The sequence below is a fragment of the Nyctibius grandis genome, chromosome 4, assembly GCF_013368605.1.
Source record: "Nyctibius grandis isolate bNycGra1 chromosome 4, bNycGra1.pri, whole genome shotgun sequence".
Lineage (NCBI taxonomy): Eukaryota > Metazoa > Chordata > Aves > Nyctibiiformes > Nyctibiidae > Nyctibius > Nyctibius grandis.
Window position 1 is genome coordinate 67,871,256 of NC_090661.1, and position 25,694 is coordinate 67,896,949.

At 53.2% G+C, this 25,694-nt stretch overlaps 3 protein-coding genes across 3 annotated transcripts; 1 reads left to right on the forward strand and 2 right to left on the reverse strand.

Moving 5' to 3' along the window:
• Positions 1 to 6: 6 nt before the first annotated feature.
• On the reverse strand, positions 7 to 3,231 carry LOC137661783 (inositol 1,4,5-trisphosphate receptor-interacting protein-like 1; the record flags this gene model as incomplete). The annotated part of the gene is made up of 3 exons (XM_068397406.1): positions 2,869 to 3,231; positions 1,132 to 1,194; positions 7 to 990 (listed from the first exon to the last, which is right to left on the reverse strand). Coding segments are annotated over exons 1-3 (1,410 nt in total), but the record flags the coding sequence as incomplete, so codon positions are not given.
• A 2,237-nt stretch (positions 3,232 to 5,468) lies between these two features.
• Positions 5,469 to 6,935, reverse strand: LOC137662859 (inositol 1,4,5-trisphosphate receptor-interacting protein-like 1). The gene has a single exon (XM_068399581.1). The coding sequence runs from the start codon at positions 6,933 to 6,935 to the stop codon at positions 5,469 to 5,471; it is 1,467 nt and encodes a 488-aa protein (XP_068255682.1).
• A 2,983-nt stretch (positions 6,936 to 9,918) lies between these two features.
• On the forward strand, positions 9,919 to 11,139 carry LOC137661784 (G-protein coupled receptor 135-like). Its single transcript, XM_068397407.1, has one exon. The coding sequence runs from the start codon at positions 9,919 to 9,921 to the stop codon at positions 11,137 to 11,139; it is 1,221 nt and encodes a 406-aa protein (XP_068253508.1).
• The last annotated feature ends 14,555 nt before the right edge of the window (positions 11,140 to 25,694 follow it).

Consider the following 25,694-nt stretch of genomic DNA (forward strand, 5'->3'; position numbering starts at 1 on the left):
GGTGGAAAAGCCTGTGCCCTCCAGGATGCGGGCACAGACCTGCAGGCATCTGAGGTGGTAGCTGCTGTGTGGGGCCTGCCTGGCCACATGCCTGAAGAACTTCACCTCTGCCACAGCGTAGCTCTCTGGCCACGTCGTGCTTGGGGTGAAGGTGGCCTCTGTACTCTGGCTGCTCACGAAGATGTCCGAGTCACCCTGCTGCACCCCAAACATAATCTCAATGAAGAGGGTTCTAGAGGATTTTGTCAGCTGCATCTTACAGGAGCGGCTGGAGGGCAGCATCTTCATCTTGTAGCGACGCGACTGAGGCAACAGCATCCAGGATGACATCACGAAGCTCTGGAACCAGCGGGCAGTTTTCTGCACATCTAGGTAGGAGCCGGTGCAGAGGGTGCGTAGGAGGCTGGGGTCCTGATTCCTCCTCAGCTCCTCCTCAGGGTGGTGGAGGAAGCACAGCATGTTCTCCACCAGCTGCTCGCTCATGCAGGTGCACACCTGTTCCACGCGCACGCAGAAGTTCCTCGTTGGCATCTCCTGCTCAGTGCCCAGCTCCAGGTGGAAGGCGTGCCCACGGGGGGGCTTCAGGGGCATGAGCACGTGGTACACAGCATCATCCTCACAGGGACTCCAGCCTTCGAAGGCGCTGCCTACCCTGATGGCTGGCTGCAGCTCGGGGAAGAAACTGGAAGTGCTCTTTGACAGGGGCTCTTGTAAGACACGGAGCTCACCCAGCAGCTCTTCCACCACCCGGATCCTGTAGGCAAGGTTCTGCACTGGCCAATGGATGCGCTTTGCAAAAATTCTGCTCATATCCCTCTCGCTATCAGAACCTTCTTCACTTTCTTCCTGCTCCTCTTCCTCCTTGCTGAGGCTGCTGGAGCTCTCCTTCCCCTTGCTGCTGCTCTCTCGGTGAGGGCTCCTTTTCCTGAGCCACCTGAAGAGCCCAAAGAGCAGGACCAGGTTGCCAGCAACTGCCCAGAACTGCCATGTCTGCAAGGCAGCAAAGAGCAGGGCTCCCCAGGCAAAGGCACTCTGCCCCAGCTCCTGCAGCAGCCAAGTCATCTCCTGGCTCAGCTGCTCCACACGCTGCTGCACGCACTCGCACGTTGCCTAAACCAGCTCATCACCGACCATCTGCAGGAGCTGGATGATGCTTTGCACAAGCACGGCGAAGAATTTTGTGGCAGCCATGGCCTGCAGGACAGGAGAGAGAAGGGGTGAAGGGGTTCAGTGGGGCTGTGAGGGAGGGAGCTGACGGCAGGGGAAGCGGGGACAGGAGCCGCAGGGAGCTGGGGGCAGGTAGGAGAGGGTCCGAGGCAGCTGAGAGGCAGGAAGGCCTGACCCCAGCCCCGGTGGCGGCGGCACCATGCCCTGCTCAGGGCGCTCCCGCGAGCGGCTGAGCCCTCGATGCAGGGTGAGAACCCACCAGCCCGGGGGCCGCGTTTGTGCCCCGGCCCTCGTCCAGCCCAGCCTCCCCCGAGTGCGCACTCACCGCTGGCCCAGGCCGCACTGGGGCAGCGCTGCCTGCTGCCGCCCCTGGGAACTGCCCCACTGTGACACGTCCCCTGTGTTGTCACAGGCGCCAGAGCGCATCACAGCCACGCCCACCGCACCCCGCTTCCCGGGGCAGCCCCTTCCACTGCTTAGGAACCCTTTGCATGAAGAAGTTTTCCCTAATATCCAATCTAAACCTGCCCTGGTGCAACTTGAGGCTGTTTCCGCTCGTCCCATCACTTGTTACTTGGGAGAAGAGACCAACCCCCGCCTCACTGCACCCTCCTTTCAGGTGGTTGTAGAGAGCGATAAGGTCTCCCCTCAGCCTCCTGTTCTCCAGACTAAACACCCCCAGTTCCCTCAGCCGCTCCTCATACCACAGCACTGTTGAGCAAGTCAGGTACACGAGTCTCTACAGCCAAATTTTTACAAGAATGTTTCAAAAAAGACAACCAAAGGGTGTGGGTGTAGACTATGGTATGACTGAGTTTGCGCACAATGTGTGCGCAAACTGCCACCTGGGATTAACCCACAAGCCCTGGGAAGCCAAAGCCCAGTGAATCATGAAACCAGAGCCCACTGCAGCAGCTCTTGTGCAAAACGCTCCCTGACTCTGTAGCAGCTGAGCTGTCAGCACCCTGTGCCCGTGTTCCCCAACAAAGTGATGCACAGACCCTCACGGACGCAGCATTTGTTCAAACACTCCATTTATTGTCAGCTTTGCACAGAGGAAAGCCCCCAGAGGGAATGGACTGTCTGGAAGAGGGAGGGCAGTTGCCGTCCAGGTGGTAAGAGGATTCTCTGTTGCAAGGCCCCTCGCGATGGCCTCTGCAGCTGCATGGCGTCCCACTCCCCAGAGTGTGCTTTGGCTGTGGAGGAAGGATGCGGCAGCAATCCCCGCTGTCAGTTGAGCAGCGTGTTCTCCATGTCCAGCATGCTCATTTCTGCAGCACCAGCTCCCAGGGGAGTGTCTTCCAGCCTGGCCCTGTGCGTGAAGAACTGCACCTCTGCCATAGCTCTCTGGCCATGTCGTGCTGCTGGTAACACTGCCCTCTCTCTACTCCATACTCAGGAAGGTTTGCGAGTCACCTCGCTGCACGCCAAACATCATCTCAATCAGGATGGTGCTACCGGAAACGTTCTTCGGCTGGAGATTGCAGGAGCGCCTGGAGGGCAGCACTGTTAGATGCCAGTCTCTCAATGAGGTCACCCCTCAGTCTCCTCTTCTCTAAGCTAAAGAGACCCAGCTCCCTCAGCCTCTCCTCATAAGGGAGATGTTCCACTCCCTTAATCATCTTTGTGGCTCTGCACTGGACTCTCTCTAGCATTCCAAGCAGCTCTCGACCGAGGCAAAACCACCCAGGCTGCTCTTACCAATGTCTGGAACCAGAAGGTGGTTTTCTCCATGTCTAGGTAGGGTCCGGTGCAGAGGGTGCCTAGGAGGCTGGGACCCTGATTTTCCCTCAGCTCCTTCTTGGGGTGGTGGAGGAAGCACACCATGTCCCCCACATGCTGTTCCCTCGTGCAGGTGCACTCCAGCTCCATGCGGAGGGACAGTTCCTCGCCGCAATGTCCTCTCTGCCCCAGCTCCTGCAGCAGCCGAGTCATCTCCTGGCTCAGCTGCTCCGCACGCTGCTGCATGCGCTCGCGCGTGGCTTCATCCAGCTCATCACCGACCATCTGCGGGAGCTGGATGATGCTTAGCACAAACACGGCGAAGAATTCTGTGGCAGCCATGGCCTGCAGGCCAAGAGAGAGAAGGGGTGAAGGGGTTCAGCGGGTCTGTGAGGGAGGGAGCTGATGGCGGGGGAAGCGTGGACGGGAGCCGCAGGGAGCTGGGTGCAGGTAGGAGAGGGGCCGAGGCAGCTGGGAGGCAGCAAGGCCTGACCCCAGCCTCGGTGGCGATGGCACCGTGCCCTGCTCAGGGGGCTCCCACGAGCGGCTGAGCCCTCGATGCAGGGTGAGAACCCACCAGCCGAGGGGCCATGGACATGGGTGTGCTCTTGGTGCACTCGTGACACCGATGGGTGGGTGGTGGTGTCTATCCTGGTGGCAGGTTGGGCCCCTCCGTGGCAGGATCCCTGTTCCTGCTGTGCCACGGCGAGAGGACCTTGCTTCCCAAGAGACCTGAATAGGTGATGCAGGAGTGGAGGTGCCCAGCACTTGCGGGACGCTCATTCCTCCTGCGCCAGCCTTAGCTATGCCTCCAGTCCTCGGAGCCGCTGCTCTGCGCTGGCTTGTGCCCAAGCCTTGCTCCAAAGCTTCAGCAAGAACAGCCAGACCCCGCTCTGCACTCATGGTACTTGTCCCCTGTGCAAAGGGCTCCCTTCTCGGAGAGCCTCATATCCGCCTCACTGGGGTCGCCAAGGGCAATGCTGTCGGGCTCCCCGGGCTTGGGTTGCCTCGAGCTCCGTAGGCACCCACTTCAGCCTCCCTACAGCCCATAAGAAAGATGCAGAGCTGTGGAGGGTCATGAGTTAGTCCAATGAGCCCAAGACAGGAGGACAGTGAGGTGGGGGAGCCTTAGTTACAGAATCAGTGAAAGCAGAGCCCACTGCATGAGCTCTTCTGCCAAGTGCTCCCTGACTCTGTGGCACCTGAGCAGTGTATTAGTTTTGGCGGGGTGGCAGGGTACAGGGGTGGCTTCAGTGACAAGCTGCTAGAAGTATCCCCATGTCCGACAGAGCCAATGCCAGGCGGCTCGAAGACCGACCCGCTGCCAGCCAAGGCTGAGCCAATTAGCGATGGTGGTAGCGCCTCTGTGATAACATATTTGAGAAGGAGGGAAAAACACTGGTGCATGACAGCAGCTGGGAGGGAGGAGAGAGAATATAGTCTCATGTGGGAGGGCCCCCACGCTGGAGCAGGGGAAGAAAGTGAGGAGGAAGGAGCGGCAGAGATGATGTGTGATGAACTGACCTCAACCTCCATTCCTTGTGTCCCTTTGCTGCTTGGGGGTAGGAGGTAGAGAATCGGGAGGGAAGTTGAGCCGGGGAAGAAGGAAGCGGTTGGGGGAAGGTGTTTTAAGATTTGGTTTTACTTCTCATTATCCTACTCTGTTTCGCTTGGTAAGAAATTAAATTAATTTCCCCAAGTCGAGTCTGTTTTACCCGTGGCAGTGCTTGCTGAGTGATCTCCCTGTCCTTATCTCGACCCACGAGCCTTTCATCAACAGTTTCTCTCCCCTGTTCAGTTGAGGAGGGGGAGTGATAGAGCAGTTTGGTGGGCACCTGGCGTCCAGCCAAGGTCAACCCACCACAAGCAGTCAGCCCCCTATGCCTGCTTTCCCCAACAAAGTGACACACAGACACTCACGGATGCAGCATTTGTTCAAACACCCCGTTTATTGTCAACTTTGCACAGAGGAAAGGTCTCAGAGGAACAGACTCTCTCAAAGGGGGTGGGCGGTCGCTCTGCAGGTGGCAAAGGGAGTCGCTGTCACAAGCCCCCTTGCGATGGCCTCTTCAGCTGCATCGGGTCCCACTCCCCAGAGTGTGCTTTTGCTGTGGAGGAAGGATGCGGCAGCAATCCCCGCTGTCAGTTGAGCAGCGTGTTCTCCGTGTCCAGCGTGCTCAGTTCTGCAGCACCAGCACCCCGAGGAGTGTCTAGGACAGGTAGATTCTCCCCCTGGACCCCAGTGAACACACGCAGGCACAGCAGCAGTGCCTCTCGCTTGGTCCCTGCCCAGCTGGAGCTGCCAGCAAGAATTTCTCAGTCCATGGGAAAAGCCATCCAGGCTGCAGCCAGCGCAAGGGGAAAGGAGGATGAAAGTCATCTTGTAGCCTCCATAGCTGTCACCGGCTGCTGCACTGAGACTGTTGAGGGGAGAACGCTGCAGTTCTTGGCAGAGGGCTGCTGCGCAGGGATTTCCCTTCCCCTTCTGTGTGCCCCATTCTCCCCTCTTTTTCCCTGCAGTATGAGGTGGTCGTCTGCCTTGAGCTCTGAGCCCCTAGCTCTGTGCATGAAGAACTCTTTCAGCGACCGTAGTACAGCAGTCTTTCGAGCCGATCTTGCAGGTCATCAAACTCACGCAGTGCCTCGGCGTGGGCATGGGGATCCTGCGTGAGGTGCTGGAAGAGGTTGATCGGTTCGGCCGTTTGGAAGTCTGGGGGCAAGATGATCTCCTCAGGCACGCTCTCATTGCCAAAGAAGAAGTGGTCGAGGCGCTTCTCCTCCAGGCAGCTGCGCAGGTACTCCATGATATCCCCCAGGCGCGGCAGGAACTCCCTCCTGTGCCAGTCTGGCAGGGGTATGGTGGTCAGGAGGTGCATCACTGCTGTCTTGAAGGCATAGGTGGAAAAGCCTGTGCCCTCCAGGATGCGGGCACAGACATGCAGGCATTTGAGGTGGAAGCTGCTGTGTGGGGCCTGCCTGGCCACATGCCTGAAGAACTTCACCTCTGCCACAGCGTAGCTCTCTGGCCACGTCGTGCTTGGGGTGAAGGTGGCCTCTGTACTCTGGCTGCTCACGAAGATGTCTGAGTCGCCTTGCTGCACCCCAAACATAATCTCAATGAACAGGGTTCTCCTGGAGGATTTTGTCAGCTGCAGCTTACAGGAGCGGCTGGAGGGCAGCATCTCCATCTTGTAGCGACGCGACTGAGGCAACAGCATCCAGGATGACATCACGAAGCTCTGGAACCAGCGGGCAGTTTTCTGCACATCTAGGTAGGAGCCGGTGCAGAGGGTGCGTAGGAAGCTGCGACCCAGATTCCTCAGCTCCTCCTCAGGGTGGTGGAGGAAGCACAGCATGTTCTCCACCAGCTGCTCGCTCATGCAGGTGCACACCTGCTCCACACGGACGCAGAAGTTCCTCGTCGGCATCTCCTGCTCAGTGCCCAGCTCCAGGTGGAAGGCGTGCCCACGGGGGGGCTTCAGGGGCATGAGCACGTGGTAGACAGCATCATCCTCACAGGGACTCCAGCCTTCGAAGGCGCTGCCTACCCTGATGGCTGGCTGCAGCTCGGGGAAGAAACTGCAAGTGCTGTTTGACAGGGGCTCTTGTAAGACACGGAGCTCACCCAGCAGCTCTTCCACCACCCGGGTCCTGTAGGCAAGGTTCTGCACTGGCCACTGGATGCGCTTTGCAAAAATCCTGCTCATATCCCTCTCACTATCAGAACCTTCTTCACTTTCTTCCTGCTCCTCTTCCTCCTTGCTGAGGCTGCTGGAGCTCTCCTTCCTCTTGCTGCTGCTCTCTGGCTCAGGGCTCCTTTTCCTGAGCCACCTGAAGAGCCCAAAGAGCAGGACCAGGATGCCAGCAACTGCCCAGAACTGCCATGTCTGCAAGGCAGCAAAGAGCAGGGCTCCCCAGGCAAAGGCGCTCTGCTCCAGGCTCCTCAGCTCCAGCTCCTGCAGCAGCCGAGTCATCTCCTGGCTCAGCTGCTCCGCACGCTGCTGCATGCGCTCGCGCGTGGCTTCATCCAGCTCATCGCTGACCATCTGCAGGAGCTGGATGATGCTTTGCACAAGCACGGCGAAGAATTTTGTGGCAGCCATGGCCTGCAGGACAAGAGAGAGAAGGGGTGAAGGGGTTCAGTGGGGCTGTGAGGGAGGGAGCTGACGGCAGGGGAAGCGGGGACAGGAGCCGCAGGGAGCTGGGGGCAGGTAGGAGAGGGTCCGAGGCAGCTGAGAGGCAGGAAGGCCTGACCCCAGCCCCGGTGGCGGCGGCACCGTGCCCTGCTCAGGGCGCTCCCGCGAGCGGCTGAGCCCTCGATGCAGGGTGAGAACCCACCCCCCGGGGGCCGCGTTTGTGCCCCGGCCCTCGTCCAGCCCAGCCTCCCCCGAGTGCGCACTCTCCACTGGCCCAGGCCGCACTGGGGCAGCGCTGCCTGCTGCCACCCCTGGGAACTGCCCCACTGTGACACGTCCCCTGTGATGTCACAGGCGCCAGAGCCCATCACAGCCACGCCCGCCCGCCGCACCCCGCTTCCCGGGGCAGCCCCTTCCACTGCTTAGGAACCCTTTGCATGAAGAAGTTTTCCCTAATATCCAATCTAAACCTGCCCTGGTGCAACTTGAGGCCGTTTCCGCTCGTCCCATCACTTGTTACTTGGGAGAAGAGACCAACCCCCGCCTCGCTGCACCCTCCTTTCAGGTAGTTGTAGAGAGCGATAAGGTCTCCCCTCAGCCTCCTGTTCTCCAGACTAAACACCCCCAGTTCCCTCAGCCACTCCTCATACCACAGCACTGTTGAGCAAGTCAGGTACACGAGTCTCTACAGCCAAATTTTTACAAGAATGTTTCAAAAAAGACAACCAAAGGGTGTGGGTGTAGACTATGGTATGACTGAGTCTGTGCACAAGGTGTGCGTTTGCTTTTTGAGCTCATCCCAAGTGTCTCACATCTCTAAGAGTTTACCCACATGTAGAGGAGCCATGCGAGAGAGGCGAGTATCTGAAAGCAGAGGTAGAGCAATGCCATGTGCTCCTCGTGTGCCCTTCAGCCTGTGAAAATGTGTAGGTGCAGAGAACGGATATTACTGTCCTGATGGCAGCAACCTGCTGCTGGAGTTTTATACTTAAAAACCACCTCTGCCATTGTGAAAAGAAGAAAATAATACAACGGAAGTGCGATTGCGTGGCGTAAATTCATATGAATAGATCAGTAGAATATTTTTCCCCGGAGGCCTGAAGCCTTAAATTAGTATTTTGAATCAGAAAGTAAGATTGGGCCTTCCTCTATCTTTGCCAGACCTGAACGTCAAAGACCGGCAGTGCTGTTCTTGTATAGGCTTTAAAAATACAATGTTACCGTTTTCCCAGCTTTTTCAACTGTTTGTGACCCAAGCGAGCGTACTATCATTATTTTGTAAGTGAGAGAAGAAATAAATTGTCTTTTCTGGAGGAGATTTAAGTGTCTCAGCCTGGCCTCATTCTCAGCCAGCCTTGAGAGGGAACTTGGGTAAGAAATGGCCAGATGAATGATAGGGGAGAGAGAGACCTAATTGTTCATGAAATTTTAATGTGGCCGTTTGTCATGCTGCGAGCATTAATGTAATTTCCTTCTGTGGTGCTCCTGAAGTCCACGAGGAAAAGATTTGACCCTTGACTACTTCTCAGCATTGATGCTTTGCCCTGCAGGTCCTGGATTTTGCAAGTTGAGCAGTGCATTCGTACTGTTTCAGAGAGAAGCTGTACAGAAAACCCACAGCTTCTCCCAGAAGCTGTTTGACAGCAAGTGAACACTGGTGACTTGTTAGAAGGGTAGGACAGCAACTTCTTGCACACCTGCCCTTCCGCAGCAAGGTATGGCTAGTGTAAAGCGAAAGAGCTTGTAGTTCGTGTATCGCCTGCAGAGCAGCACCCCAACTCCGATCCTCTGGCCGTGCTGCAGACAGCATGTTGGGCATGTGCCCTTATTGTGGTGTGCCGTCCGTGTTGCAGCAGAAAGGATGCCCCTGTTTTCAGCCGGGCGCCCCTGCAGCTCTGAAGCAGAGCCTGCGCTTTGACCAGAAGTGGTCATTTGGAGCCTTCCTGTCTTTAGCACCACCCAGATTTCCAGCGGGTTGTTTTGTGCTTTTTGCACGCAAGAAGAGCTTTCTCTGCCAATTGGAACAAACTTGGCCAGCGCAGAGGAACTAAGGGATAACTGTTGGGTTAAGAAAAGGAGGAAGATGAAGGTCCAGCACTGCTGTGCCTGACTCGTGGCGTGCCGTTCAGTGCTATCTATGGCTGCATGAATCTTATGACAGAAAGCCCCTGAAAAAGGTGGTCCTGCTGCCCCCGGTGCTCAGCTCTGGCCACCTTCCCAGTCCCTTCTTCCCCAACCACCCCAGCTCATCCTCGCTAACCAGCTCAGGCACTAAACGACAGAAAAGCGCCGATCCCCTCTTTTGCACGCTGGTTTAGTTTTCTACTGCTTTAATGCCCTGACCAGCATGCCACAGGCCAGGTAAACATCCTTGTGGCAGTTGCTTCTGGCAAGGGCAGGACTGGGGACACCGGGACTGAGGTTGACCACAAAGCATCACGGGAGCTGCACCAGGAGGGAACTAACATGGCTTTCTAGGAAGGTGGTAGTGAAGTTGGAACAACACAGATTTCAACATATTTTTAACAAGCGCTGGCTGGTGCCTGTACGTTAGTCTTGTACGTGAAGGGCTGAATGAGGGCAGCTGGCTGTGGTCTTTAAGGCGTCACAAATTGGCACATTTCTGTTAAACACTATCTCAGACTGTAGCAAGGGGGCATTGTCGACAAGATCCTTTTTGATGTGGAGCTGCTGCAGCTCCAGTAGAGAGCCAGCCTGTGTTTTAAAGCTGTGCCTGTCCTGTACTCCTCATAACCATAGAACCATAGAATCATTTAGGTTGGAAAAGACCTTTGAGGTCGTCGAGTCCAACCGTTAACCTAGCACTACCAAGGCCACCACTAAACCATGTCCCTAAGCACCACATCTACATGTCTTTTAAATACCTCCAGGGATGGTGAGTCCACCACTTCCCTGGGCAGCCTGTTCCAATGCGGGGGGGTGGTCTGTGGTGGCGCTGGCCTCGCAGGCGCTGGCGCTGCTGCTCATCTTCGCCCTCTCGGTGCTGGGCAACGGGGCGGTGGTGCTGGTGATCGCCCGGCACCGGCAGCTCCACACGGTCACCAACGCCTTCGTGCCGTCGCTGTCGGAGCTGCTGGGCGCCCTGCTCTGCCTGCCCCTGGCCTTCCTCAGCCTGCTCAGCCGCCCGCCCGGCGCCTGGCTCTTCGGGCAGCGCCTCTGCCTGGCCAGCGCCGCCCTCCACGCCGGGCTGGGTATTGCTGCCACCCTCACCATGGCTCTCCTCTCCTTCGACCGCTACTGCGCCATCGTCCGCCAGCCCCGACACAAGATGGGCCGCCGCCGCGCCGCCCAGCTCCTGGCCGCCGTCTGGCTGGCCGCCCTGGCCCTGGCCGGCCCCTGGTATGGGCTGGCGGGCGAGGGGCAGTGGGAGGAGGCCCGGCCCAGGGCCTATCACTGCGTCTACATGCTGCCCTGGGGCTCTTCCCGGCTGGGGCCACCCTATGGCGCGGCCCTCATCGTGCTCTGCTACCTCCTGCCCTTCGCCCTCATGTGCTTCTGCCACTACAACATCTGCCGGGCGGTGTGGCTGGCCGAGAGCCGCGTGCGGCCCCTCACCACCTACGAGCACCTGCTCCGGGCCTACAGGGAGATGCAGACGGCCACCACCGTCCTCATCATGATCGTATCCATCATCTGCTACTGCAGGCCCTACCGCATCCTGGGGCTCGCCGCTGCCGCTGGCCGCCTGCCTTTCTCACCCACCATGGACGCCGTGGCCAGCGGGATGGCCTGGGCCAACGGTGCCATCAACCTGCTCGTCTACGCCACCCGCAACCCCGACATCTCCGTGCTGCTGCGGCAAAGCCGTGAGGGTGGCTACAGGACTAGGAACAAAGTGGCGGCCTACTTCTCAGTGCCAGGCAACCGGCCAGAGCCCCGGAGCCAGGCTGACTGCGTCCGGGAGCGCTACGTCAACCGACACAGCGGCCCTCCGAGCAGCGCCCCGTCCTCCTCTAGCCGGGCGAGAGGGGGAGAGGTGGCCATGTGGGCCTGCAAGAACCCCGCTGTACTCTTCTGTCGGGATGGGCAACCAGACACCATCTCTGAGGCTACCTTGCAGGCCAAAGCGGACACTGTCAACACCAGCCTCTGAAGGGATGGGGATGCGGGATGGAGGCATTGGGCCCCAGGGCCATTTCCCTGTGGAAATGCAGGAGCCCTGGTGCTCAGAGCCCTTTGCAACCAGACTGCCAGGAAATCGCAGAGGTGGGATCGTGTGAGCCACAGTGTGGTTTCTTCTCCATTGTGTGAGCTCTGGTTTGGTGCCCCAGTCTGCGAGCAGCGAGAGATCCACGGGGAAAGGAAGTCCCCCTTCCCTTTCAGCACGCCTGACACACTGGTGACAGCCACCGAGCCCATCCAGCACAAGAGCTTGACTGCAAGAATGAAACAGCGATTACTCTAGTCCTGCAGAAAGTGCCACGATGAAGCTAAGAGACGGACACAATACAGCCCAAACCAACTGACTGTCTGAGCTGTTTGTTAAGTGCCAGAAAAGTGACTGAAAGCTGAGTGCTGGCAGCTGGAAGACACTCTGAACACACCACACTGTGAAAAATGCATGATGGCAGGAAAATGTTGCTTTAACCCATTATATGTGGAAGTACTGATAGTCAGAAAGTCATAGACTGTAGGACAGGCTAAAAAAGCGATCTGTTAAGGTATTTCTTTTGCCAAACTCCCAAGCATAGTAAAACACCAGTTGTTGTGACAGGGAAGATGTATGATACAGGGAGGGAGGAAAAGGAAGATGAAAGCTCAGCTCCCGCCCCTGGGAACTGCCCCACTGTGACACGTCCCCTGTGATGTCACAGGCGCCAGAGCACATCACAGCCACGCCCGCCCGCCGCACCCCACTTCCCGGGGCAGCCCCTTCCACTGCTTAGGAACCCTTTGCATGAAGAAGTTTTCCCTAATATCCAATCTAAACCTGCCCTGGTGCAACTTGAGGCCGTTTCCGCTCGTCCCATCACTTGTTACTTGGGAGAAGAGACCAACCCCCGCCTCGCTGCACCCTCCTTTCAGGTAGTTGTAGAGAACGATAAGGTCTCCCCTCAGCCTCCTGTTCTCCAGACTAAACACCCCCAGTTCCCTCAGCCGCTCCTCATACCACAGCACTGTTGAGCAAGTCAGGCATACGAGTCTCTACAGCCAAATTTTTACAAGAATGTTTCAAAAAAGACAACCAAATTATGAAGTGTCTGAAATAAACCACATACAGTGGAGAGAGATTGTCATTGTTTAAGGCTGGGCAGGCGGTTAAACAGATGGCAGACGCTCTCTGTTAACCTTCTGCTTCCCCAGTGGGGAAAAGGAAAAGGGAAAAGCAAGAGAGACTTGTGGGTTGGAAAGTTAAATGTTTTAATAAATAATAACAAGGGAAAGAAAGAGTATAATAAATAATGAACTATATATAAAGCCGCTACTATGCTCCCCCCTGATGACAACCACGTCCCCGCTGATGCTGCAGGGCAGGCGCTGGGCAGTCCCGGAGCACACACGGCAGCAGGCAGGAAGCTGGTTCAGAGCGACGGCAGGATCGCGGGCAGCGTCCTCCCAGGATGTTGTCCATAGGGGAAGAGAGCACGCCCCTCGTGGTCCCTCAGCTTTATACTGCGTATGACATGAGTGGGATGGAATACCCCGTTGGTCAGTTCGGGGCAGCTGTCCTGTCCGCCCCTCCCCACAGGTGTGGCACTCTACAGACCCTTCCTCTGTGGGACCAAGACACCCAACAGGGACCCCAGTTCCCACGGCAACAGGCCTTGTAGTCCACTTCAGGATGTAAAGTCAGTTAAAGGAAACTTAACAGAAAAGTCCATCCTGGTCTGAAACAAGACAGAGAGACACACACAAAACACGCCAAAGGCTGCAGACTGCCTGCCAAAACGTACTTGAAATTCTGCTGTGTCCCAGCTGTGCTGAAGGTTGCTGACTCTCATCAACAGCACAGAGTGGGTGAGAAGGTCTTGTCCATGCTAGCACACAAGCCAGAGTGTCTGTCCTTGTACCTGACAATAGCTCCATGTGTTCATCCAGGAAAAGGAGACCTGAAGTTTACCTTGCTGTTTTACCCTAGCTCTGAAAACTCTGCCAATGGTCACAGCTGCTTGTTCCCGGGTAAGAAAATGTTGTAGGAGGTGGCTCCTGGCCAAGCTTCTGTGGGGACATCAGCTCCCACACCTCTTACATACCCATGCTGCTGTCACTCCACTTAGAGATCCCCTGTCTTTGGGCTGAAGGAGAACTCAGAAGGCAGAAAGACACCAAGCTTTTAGACACTGCAAAACTAAGTTTGAGGCTCCCACCCTCCAGCCATGGCTCTGCAACACTTCTTTCCTTCTTTCTCCCTTGAGATCAGCCTGGATGCAAGGCGAACCACAATCTCATTTGCACAAGGGCTCTGAAAAGGTTGTTGGGACACTTTTTAGCACCCCAATTCACAAATCACGCAGGTTATTCCGTGCAGGATATTTGGCATAAAAGAGAAAGCAGTTCACATGACCTGAAGACCAGTTCAGCCCTGGGTACCAATGATGTTAGTCAAAACCAAATTAAAAATTAGTTCTTGGGCTCTTTAGTCCCTCGTTGACTTTCCAGCATACTTACCCCTCATTAACTTTCCAACATACGTATCCTCAGTTTAAGAGTGCTGTACTATCTGGCAATGATACGCACACCACTGATATATGCATGCTACTGATATAATTAATGCATTATATCTTAGTAGGAAAACAGTAAGTCTTGATGAATGACTGTTGCCGCTTGTCTGCGGCAAGCTCCGTTCGGTTGCTGGCTGGCCTGAGGCTATCCACACCCCAGGGCCATAGAGCACTGACACCAATGTGAGGATGCAACAAATGGCGTTTATTTAACTGCGCAACAGCCTTATATAGTTGTCTTGTCCCGTACGAACTCGCACGATACTTGCACTTGCTGCTCCTTTCGCGACACCTACCTTCCGTTACAGCCCGAGTAAGATTCCCCTGCAACTCCTGAGATGCAAAGCAAAAGCAAGCTAATCATGAGCGCATTGTTCAAAGCTTTTGTTTCACTCAGCAACAGTCGCCGTTCCTCATCTTTCTTGGCGCCCCGCCGCTTTACCAGACTCTCTGTACTGTCATGACTCCTCACGTCTGAAGGTCGAGGCTGGTGCTGTTTCGGCTTCCCCCACAGGTACTCTTGAACCTGGTTCCCTGTGTCTCGCAGAGCCCGGTCAGAGAATCCCAGCCTTGGTTACCCATAAATCCTGCTCTCTGTTGTTGTGCCAAAAAGGCTGTATTGACCATTCGTTGCACAGTTTTCTGCAAACATGCAAACAAATAGGGTAACACAAGTAGGATAATGCTTATTATAAACATTCCTATAAGCAGACTCTATCTACAAAACATGCAGTTTACTTCAGAACATACTGTTATTCTCTATTATTCTAGCTGAAAGGAAAATTACTGACAGGAAAGCTGATTCTGTTTAAAGGTAACACAGATCAGGCCTTTTAGAGCCTACTCTGAGGCCTACTCTTGCTAAACCGTTGCTAAACCATCCGGTATCAATTTCCCCTTTAGGAAGTAGTTAGATTTATTATCTCACTACTTCCATATGCTATTCTCAATGATTGTCTTAACACAACCCATGCAGATCCCTGTGATAACTATAATCACAACTACATAAACTATTCCCTCTAATAATGTGGCTAACCATCCTTTTAGAGACAATCCACCGTACTCCTGCGCCTGTAGAGACAGAAGCATAACCTCGACCCATTAGTAATAGTTCCCCTGGTCCCAACCATTCGTTAGTACCTGGTTCCCTATACCACACTTTGCCTTTGTTTTTCACATAGCTTGCTCCCTGTCAAACTGCCTCCCAATGTATTACAATTGGGGGTCGCTCCTTATCTCCTGCTAAAGTTAAATGGTTAAGTACACAAACAGCTTTTGCAAGTCTCTCAGAAGGTTCAGTCACCTCTCCCCCTTTTTGTTTTTGCAGAAGCTGTTTCAATGTACTATGAGCACGTTCCACAATCGCCTGACCCGTAGGCGAATGAGGAATCCCGGTGACATGTGTAATACCCCATAGTTGACAAAATTGACGAAAAATCTGTGAACAGTATGCTGGTCCATTATCAGTCTTAAGTTGTTGTTTTAGGATGAAAAGGTGGAAAAACCCATTCTATGATTTGCTGTTTAATGTCCGGCACCTGCACAGTCATTGCAGTAGAATTTGTAAGGTCAGAAACCAAAGAGTCCACTCGAGCATTGCCTTCTGCAATAAACCCAGGCAAATTAGTATGATTTCTTACATGTAAAACATAAAACAATGCAGTTCGGATTTGAATTTCTTGCCACAGAGCTCGCAGCAATTCAAAACCACACTGATTACATATATGCTCTATAACAGATCTATCCAATTACTTTATAATGCCAGCTACATATGCTGAATCAGTAATCAAATTAAAGGGAATGGGAAAATTCTGAAATATTTTTAATACAGCTCCTAATTCTACCACCTGAGGTGAACCCTTTTGTTGTACTACCATAGATTCCCACTTGCCGTCAGAATACCAGACAAGGCCCGCCTTGCCTGTGTTCCCAGATCCATCCATAAAAATGGTAATTCCATCCACAGGAGTGTCTGCACACCACGCTCCTGTGGCAATTGGAAGTTCCGCACTCAATTTTATAACAGGATGGGAGGGCAAGTGATAAACAACCTGTCCCGAGAAATTCTCCATAGCTGTTTGCAAAGCAAAGCTATTAGCCATACACCACTCAAAATATTGAGCTGCAATAGGAACGGTTAGTGATGCAGGGATCTCTGGCCACAAGCTCCCGACATCGCATCCGTCCTTTGATGAATAATCTGTGCCAATAGCTCTGTAACGAATCTGATCATTCTGAATTCCATTGACCAATTATTGCATACGGAATTTGCCTATCAAACAAAGTGATAATTTGTATTTCCTGATTCAAATCAATACGATGTATAAATTTGGAATGTAGCCTGCTTTCTATTTCTGTAATCAGTTGCTGTACCTCTGAAGTAGTGTGTCGTGGCGCTGTTAAAGTTGTGTCCCCTGCTAACAATTGGAATAGAGACTGCAATTGTGACGACGTAAGCCCCAAGTACAGCCGCAGCCATAACTTGAGCCTTATGTTCCACAGTACCCGCTTTTGCACATGCCTTTATCGTAGCATTCAAATCTGTTTTTCCAGGTAAAGCTTCAATGATCTTTTGACAATCAGCATTAGCATTATCCCTGTTTGCCACAGGCCCAAGGCTTGGCAACCGCACAGGTTAACCCCGTGTGGAAACACCAGTCCTGCGCTCCCTGCGGTTTGGGCTGCAAGTTAACTGCTTAGGCCTGGAACTGGTTGGGAAGATTCATTTGTGTCAGCACACAGTTCCCCCCCGTTTTTCTCCAGTTTCCCTGTACTCTGCAGCTGGTTGTTATCAGCTGACCTTGAGCATTATACTGAGACCTGCACAGCTTCACAAAATGCCCTAGCTTCCCACAGCAACGACACATCAAAACAGAGTTATCTCTCCCACTCAGCTTCAACTTCTTAAGGCAGTTTTTCTTAAAGTGACCTTCCTGTTCGCAAGTATAACAACGATGAACTACCTTAACTGCCGCCGCAAAAGTTTTTGCTAAATGCTCCATCTGAGATGTGGTGGTTCCTACTTTCTCACAAGCATCCATTAGCTCAGTTAAGGTGGGGTTACGATTTGCCATCCTTGCAACAACTTTCCTGCAGTCCTCACCTGTGTTGTCCTTCGCTAACTATAGTGGCAATGCTTCTTTTACAATTTTCCAATCTAACAGTTGCCAAATATTTCTCCCCTCAGGACCCGCACCCACAATCACCGGATATGCTTGTGGAATTATAACTCCTTCTAATAACGCATCTCGAATGACCCCTTTCCATTTCACTCCTCCCTCACTTCCCCCCCCTTCCCCTGTATACGCGGGCGGACGCTGACCCTCTCCCTCACCTCCCACATTACCAGATGGACGCAAACCTCCCCCCCCGCCCTGATCTAAAGGTGGAGTAGGGAGTTGTAAAGGAGGTTGAGGTGGCCCTAATACTTGTCCTGAACACAGAGGGGGGTTTTGGGGGAGACATAGTCACGTGTCCCGAGGCATTGGCTGAACGATGCTGGTGCAATTCCGTCTTTAATTCTTCCAGTCGTCTACCAAGCTCTGTCATGTCAAGTTCGTGTCCGTTTCGTGATGGTAACAGTCCTTTAAGTCCTTGTGACTCTGGTACTGCTGACTCCGTAAATGGCGAATCCGGTAAAGGTGGGTACAAAGCATGTTTACCCTCCTTCTTGTCCTCCTGCTCAGCCTCATCCGTAGAGAGACCAATGAGAGAGAGGGGGTTTCGGAGGGGGTTTCTGCCAAGTCTCCTGTTCAGCGTCTGAATCAATTAGTCCAAATCGAGTTCGTGTTTTAGGGTGCATTACCGGTTCTAATGGATCTGTATCTATTTTACTCGCTCCCCGCTCCTCAGCTTTTTTCGGAGCCGTCCGTACCCACGGTGATAAAGGAGCTGCCACCGGTACAGCCACCGGGGCCGTGGGAGGTTTTGATCCCGCAAACAGTGAGGGGGTAGTAGACGTCTGCGGTCCTAAAGCTATAAAAGCTGTATGTGTGACTTCTCTCTCTGCTTTTATTCCTTTTAACGCTTCGCTAACCAGCCTCCATGTAGCAGACAATTTAAAGGCTTCCTTATCACCACTTGACACCGCATTCCAGAGAGAGTCACCAATCTTCTCCCATAAAGGCACTTCAAGGACATCATTAAAGGTTGTAAAATGTCCTTTATCTTTTGCCCAGAACAGTAACTGCTTCAACGCAGCTTCATCGTATTTAATTCCTCTCTCAGAGAGTATATGTTGGAGGAGTTTCAGCACTGCCACTTCTGTCTTGGTCAGGGTAGACCCCATGTAAACACGTCCGAGCCGCATCCCATGTCGCCCGGTCCTCCCGCGCAGCCCGTAGCAGCCACAAGATAACTCCCCATGTTTTTAATTCTTTGGCAGAACCCGCTGCCGTAGCTCGCTCAGCGAGCTTCATCGAGCACCGCTCCCAGGTATTCGGCTGTAAACAATCAGCTGGTCCTGCCACCGCCCCCTCCTTAACGAGACGGTCCATACACTGGGCTACGTCTTTCGATTTCACAGAAATCTTAAATTCCCCACCCAGTAACGAAATCACCTTTATCAAGGTTTCCATGGCTCACGAACCCACTCCGACCACCTGCGGTCCGCCAGTCCAGCAATCACGTCGGGGTCACCATTTGTTGCCACTTGTCTGCGGCAAGCTCCGTTCGGTTGCTGGCTGGCCTGAGGCTATCCACACCCCAGGGCCATAGAGCACTGACACCAATGTGAGGATGCAACAAATGGCGTTTATTTAACTGCGCAACAGCCTTATATAGTTGTCTTGTCCCGTACGAACTCGCACGATACTTGCACTTGCTGCTCCTTTCGCGACACCTACCTTCCGTTACAGCCTGAGATTTTCCGGTCGCCGTACCCTAATCTACCTACAAATGACAAGCATTTTAGAAGGTACTGTTCCAGCTGAAGCCACTGGTAGTTTTGCCATTAGTTTAATCATCAGATTCACTCAAGTCATTATTTTCCACTCCGTTCCTAATCTCCAGATGAAGTCTTTATTCCAAGCAAATACTCTGTGCGTAACTTACGAAGCATGAACAATTAGCAGTTTATAAGTGACAGCCTGATGGGCTGTAATAGCTGATAAGAATCACCAGAACCAGAATAGCTCATGTGAATAAGATCTCCCATCTCTGCTTCTCTTTCAGCCCTGGTGTTGGTTTGTGTATCCAGTAGATGCCAGCAGAGACCTGAGCAGCCAGCACAGCCGTTCCGCTAATGATCCCAAGAAAAGCCTCCTTCTGTTAATGAGATCAACCCCTCTGCCTTCAGGACTGCTGTGTCCCAGACAAAACCATTCAGAGCAAGGGTTGCGACCAAGGCACTGCAAGCCCTAAGCGTACCTCTCTGAAACCTAGTTTCAAAGGTGGATTCAGTAGTCACCCTTACACTCAACATATGTTACTCTTTGGAAGGTTTGTCGTAGAGGCTGAAATGAATAATTTGGAAAGCACATCAGAAAACTGGCATTTTGTGCCACCCTGGCTAATGTCTGTGCTGCACCCTCTCCAGAGCTGCAAAAGCTGCAGCCCAGATGCCTGGTGAGATCAGTCCTGACGCTGGCAGGGCGCTTAGTTCAGCAGCAGCTGCATTTGTATTTTTATATGGTGACTCTGATTACTAATAATAAACGGCTGAGCCTCTAGATCTGCTTGCAAAGCATTACACAGCCACAAGGTAGCAGCTAAGCGCTGGATGAATAAAATGGTCCCAAATTCTGCAGGAGTAACCTGCGATGGGATCCAGGCTTGGGTGACCCCATGCCCAGCTGTGCTGCGCTGCTTTGCTGCGGCAAGCCATGAGCTTACCAGGACCAGTGCGGTGAGTCCCAGTGGCTTCACTGGGGCTGGGTATGGGAGGATGAGGCACTATCCATACCAAAGGAGCAATGGGTTTCTAATGCCATGCTGCTGGCAGCACACTGCCTGAGTCTTGAAGCATCTACTGCCACCCCAGCTGAAGTGCTTGGGGAACAGCTCTGCGTTCCCATATATTTTTTCCTAGGAAATCACCACTGTGAGAAGCAGGAGGAAAAGTGACATGGAGAGACAGACTGTAAATCCCTCTCAGTGGCATAAGGGGAGAGTCACTGGGGAAATCAAAGTGAAAGTAGCAGAAACCCCAGGGCGCAACACCAGGGCCTGCGCTAGTCTAGCTGGGGAGTGATGGATGATCTGCTCAGCCAAGAAAACCCCAGGAGGCTGTGACCGAAGCCAGAGGAGATTTAGCAAGGCAGACTCAAAGGCAAAGGGAATGCCAGCACAGCATGGTGTACACTGGGGGTCAGATCCTGCACTGGATTTCCTTGCAAAGACTCCCTCCTCGCCAGGCAGCTGTGCCAGAAGGAAGGCAGGTGGTGACACCCTCCAGCATTGCTGTCCTGGGGAGTGGGCAGCACTGTGCCAAGCGACTCCCGGGCCAGGCTGGTGTGTCTGCACAGCCCTGCCCCGCTCCCGTCCCCATCACTGTGGGCATCGCCGCTCTGTGCTCAGCTCCACATACCTCAGGGGTGGATTTTTGGCTGAGCCTTAAAACCAAGCTCTTCTAGCGCAATCTGTAATAGCCACAACCAAAGAAAAACCCGTGCCTTTTCTGCAGGGATCATCATGACCATCTTGCAGCCCTAGTTGGAGGGGCCGTGCTGGTGCCTGCTGCTCAGGCAGCAGCCAAGCCCTGAAGCCTTGCTCGGGCTGTCCGTGCTGGGTGAAACAGCACACCAATGTACCCCCAGGCTTCTGGGGTGATCGCAAAAGATGATCTGGATCAAGCTATGCTTCAGCCCAAGAGGTAAATTCACTCTGAGAGGATGTCCTGGTTTTGCAGGGATAAAATTTATAGCATCAGTTTTCTGTTCCACTTTGTTTCAGTTTGTGGCCAGCCATGGTGATCAAGGCCATTAGCAGTTAGACCCACGGCAGCTGACCCAGGCTGGCCCACAGGTGTATTCTATAACATTAACATCAAGTTCACTATAAATGGGAAAGCTTGGGGGGGACCTGGGTTTTTTGCTCCCTCTCCTTATCTTCTTCTCTTCTTAACTGTTACTATCCCTGGAGGGACTTGCCACCACTCTACGAGCTAAGTATAATTTTGTGTCTTTTGTATTAGCATTGATATTGGTTTCCTTATTTTACTAAATCTGTTTAAATTTCAGCCCATGAGACTACCTCCTTTTCCCAATTCCCTTTCTCAGCTGGGGAGGGGTCTTGGGTGATAGAACAACTGTTTATTGTTTAGCCCTGGGTGCGGGCTAAATGTAGACAGAGGAGCCATTTGTTATTTGTGCTATTTCTTGACTTGCTGGCACTGAGCTTTTCCACGTGCAGCTAGTTTCAAAAAGGCAAGTACTGGCAGAAGCCTACAAAACTGATTGGGGAGCTATTTCTAAACACTTGGGATCCTTAATTTTATGCGTCCATTATTCTTGCCTTTGTAAACTATTTTCAACCTTATCTCTTCCATAAATAGTCAGCTCAGAAAGTAATAAACAAGGGACCATCTAAAGGGATTCATAAGCTGAAAAAAGTGTGTGGTTTTTTTTGTAAAGCTTTCCTCTGAAAAGAGGATTGCACCTTTTCTCAGAGGAGTTTTTATTTATTGTTGTGAGCACTGAAGAGTAAAAGGTGTTTGCAAAACTCAGTTCTTCACACCTCGTCTGCTTTCCCTTCAGACATGGGGACACCCTCTCCTCCTTGCCACCGTAAGGAGAAGCAGAAAGTTGCAGCAGGGGTGACTTTGGGGAGGTCACTTAGGAAAATGACACTCCTTGGCTCCCGGGATGGAGATTTGGAGTGGAAATAGTCAGCGCTGCCCTTCCACATCTGGAGGAACATCCTGTTTCTCCAGGGGCCAGAGCAAGTCTGGCTGAAGACAGCAGGAATCTCTTCACCTGCTTCTGCCAGCAGTACTGATGCAGAGGCTTAAACACTTATGATTAGATTTATGCTTGGGGGCTTGACCAGAGGGCTTCACTGAAGAGTGCACACTCAGAGCAGGGGGAAATTGTCCGCAGGTTGGGGCTGCACATGGGTGCTGGGCTGGCTCCTAGGCGAGACCGACAGCAAGCACTGGGCCAACCCAACTGTACCCCACCACGGCAGAGGGCAGCTGGGGAGATGCTGATGCTGCAGCTGGTGAGGAAAGGAAACCCCTGGATGGGTCTACAAATTAAAAACCCTCAGGGTCATAGACGTGGACAAAAGCAGCAGATAAATTTCTCTTAAATCTCTCGCGCAGCAATTCCCTCACAACCACGTAAATGTATTTTGCTTATCCGATCTAGCAACATACTCGGCATCGGGGAAAAAAAAAATGCTCTGAGGAACCAGGTCACTTATTTCTCCAGTGAAATTTAATGTGCGGCAGCACTTGTGCTCCTCCCTGACCTGCGCCTGTGGCTGCTGTGCTCAGTCTGGTGCATTTTACAGAACATTTGGTAATATACCATCCCTGAGGTCACGTCAAGTTTTGAATAAAACATCTGACTTGTGGATTCTTTCCATAAAATGTAAGTCAAACAGTAACTGCCCCCTGCTATTAAATTGCAAAGATTTGCCATAGAAACTAGGTTTTGCCTGACTGCTTTGCGCTCTGATTTCACAGTAAAAAGGGTCCCAGGCAGAGGCTGGGAGCTGGGCAAAGCGCACGGCCGGGGCTTCCTCACCTTTCCTTTGGCCCAGGGGATGCTCTGCTGAGAGCTTGGCAAAGTAAATCCATGTGAACGTACACAAGTGGAAATTCAAGCAGACGGCTCAGCTCCTGGTACCCTGCAGTGCTCAAAGCGCCGGGAAAGTCGCAGGCACTATCCCCGCCCGGCTTTGCTTACAGCAGCATCCTGGAAAGGCAAAGGGATGGGTTAGGCAGCAGGAGCATGGCTATGTTTGGCTGTCCTGTGTCCTCCGGTCTTGCTATTGTGGTGCCCAGGATATTCCTGGTTTAGGGCAGCTCTGCTTGCCGTTGCTCAAATATACAGTGCATGTGTCCTGCCCCTCCCGCAGAGCCACGGCTGAGCTGAGAGCACGGGTGTGTGAGCAACGCAATAACACGTGCTGGTGAAGAAAGTAACGGAAAAATGACAATTCAAGGACTTCTCTCCACAGAGTTGCCCTGGGGACTGGGAGACTCCACCTTGACGGCAAGTTCATGCAACATGACAACAGAGTGCAAGGAAAGCTGGGTTTTAGCAAGGGAGCCTGTGTGAAACAGGCTCCTGACACAGACCCCAGTGTCGGGACGCATCCTGGGAGGGACTGTAGTGGAGTGGGGCACCCCATGACTTCAAAAGCAGTGGGGGTAAGTTGAGAGGAGCCATGAAAGCATTTTGAGTTATGTTGTCTTACACATACATGCATTTGTGTGGCCTGCACGCACACACAGAGTGCGCCAACCTGAAGCTCAGACAGTGAAGAAAGTCACAGTGAAGCCACATGTTGTCACCCTTGGCTATTTGACTTGATGAATTATGATAGATAGAATTAAAATTATCCCTTCTTGACTATGTTGGGGAAAACTTAAATATAAAATTTAGCAATTTAACTGTTCCACAGTAGAGCTGTGACAGAGGAAAGCAGAGGCAGCATTGATTTTATACTCAGGACAGCCCTAAAACCGTGAAGTCCAAAAAGTGCCAGCAGATGGTGGTGCTGCCTCTCCTCAGGCTCCTGCCTTGCTCCCTGCCTCACCTGTACACATGCATCAGTCCTGCTTTAAGGCTAAAACATATGAAATTCTCAGAGGTTTCAGCTCAGAGCACCTCCGATTAAAATGGAGAACTTGCCTTTTCACACGCATATATTGCAGGACCCTGAGCAATGCCAGGGAGAGAGCTCACAAGAGAGATGTCAGCTGTAGGAGAGGGGATGGGGACGGTGCTGGCTCACAGCCTCCCTCCTGCACCGGTCAGCCTTCATGTTAGCTTGGCCTCCCTCATCCTCCCCGAAGCACAGCTCGAAGGGCATGTTCACCCCACAGCATAGGTGGGTACAGAAATACACAAGTGCTTTTATCGTGTTTTATTGCTACACTGGTCTCTGCATCGAAGGACAAACCTGTTCCTGGGGCACTCCAGCAGTGCCAGCCCTGCACAAGGGCCACGGATCTAGTGATCAGGCTGTGCGAGATCGTGACATCAGCAAAGTGCAATTTTACCCCAAAATATCTGCTTGAGTGAGATCATGATGTCAGCAAAGTGTAACTTTACCCCAAAACATCTGCTTGAGCTGTGACATGGACACCAGCTTAGGGCATGGAGCCAGGTCCAGCCACAGAGGAGGTGGGAGTAGGACTGGCAACGTCCCCACTTTGCTTACCCTTTCCCGAGGGTCTTCAGTAGGGATGTCAAAGCCTGACAGTTCCATTGGTCCCACTGTACCCTCCCTTGGGTGTAAATAAATATTTTAGGCCATGAGGTCAAAACCTGAAGGCTGTTCCCTCCTGCTGGGGAGGAGAGAGGGTGCCTGAAATGCGCCAGGTACCCAGCAAGCTCCCACTGACCTGGCACCCACTGCCGACGGGCCTGGGAGCCTGGTGTATCCCCATCGAGCCACGTCTGCCCTACTTGCCAGGCTGGGTTTTGCCTGCTAGGCTACGTCTGCACCAGGTTGTTGCTCCAACCTCTTGACTCATCTTTTCCAAGCCAGGGCGCGGTGCCAAGGATAACAGGTTGGCCATGGGTGACGACACCTGATGCTCCTTGCTCCGGCAGAACTCCCACTTGCCCCAGCCTTCGGCAATGGGGAAAGCTGCTGGGATGGAGCAGAGCAAAGCCAAGGCTGGCTCAGCAGGTTTGGTGCCACCGACCCGGGTAGCCCCCACAGGGTAGTTCCTGCAGGAATGCCATGCCTGGCAGCTCCCTGGCACCAGCGGGTCTCGGCAGGTTTGGCCCATCCAGGACACCCTCCTCATGGCTTTAACTGGAGGGAGCAGCCAGGATTTGGGGCATAGAAGCCCTTTTTCAGGTGAAAACCCAGCTGGCCAGCCCACTGGTGGACATGGCCTCACACAGCACAGCCGTGCCAGTCCAGCAGAGCAGTCACCCCAATCCCCTTTCCTCTGGACTGACAAACATCGTATCTCAAATTTATACTCTCAAGCCATAGATGCTGCTATTTCAGCCCTGAGGAAGGGTTTGCAGGCTAGGAAGCTTGCACGTTACTAGGCTTTTTTTCCCTTCAAATATCTTGGTTGAATAAAAAGCTATGCCCTGTCCCTGCTTACATCTCCTACCACCATCCCTTCCCCATCCTGGGGACCATCCTGTGTCACACACTGGCGTGGCCCAGGAAACCTGCAATCTGCCATTAACCAGAATTTCAGGTCCTCATCGGGTTGTAGGGTTTGGCCAGCTAGTTCACAACCATTTACGGATGCACCCTAGAGCACCCCTGTGCTGGGAACACAGATTTATGAAGGGAAGAGCAGCTGAAGCCATTCCCTTTCTGCTCAGGTCCTTTTGCTATGGAGATCACACAGCTTTCATGGGTCAGCACAAGCCCACCCGACTACCTGGCGCTGCGATGGCAGCCGTCCTCTTCACCATCGCCCCACACTCCCGCCAGCCCAATCCTGACCAATGCTGGGTCATCTCTCTCTCTCTCTCTCTCTCTCTCTCTCTCTTCGCCCCCCCCCCCCGCTATGAGCTATAAATAGGAGAAAGCTGTGTGTCTGCCAGCCCCGATGCTGGGTAGGATCACACCAAAGGAGGCCCCAGCAAGCAGGGGGATGTGTTAGATGCCCCATCTGTGCTGGCTCGGTGCCCACTTACTGGTTAGACTGGGGAAGGCCCTGATCAAAGGGGGAAGCCTATGGGTCTGGCTGTGACGCAGGCGTTCCTGTTGCTACAGGCAGTGGGGTTTGGGGATGCTGGTTGCTGCAGGGGTCACTCAATGCAAAGAGCATTGGAAAAAAAAAAAAAATAACAGAGCCCAGATGGAAAGGTGTGTGGGAAGGGCAATGGTGAGCGTG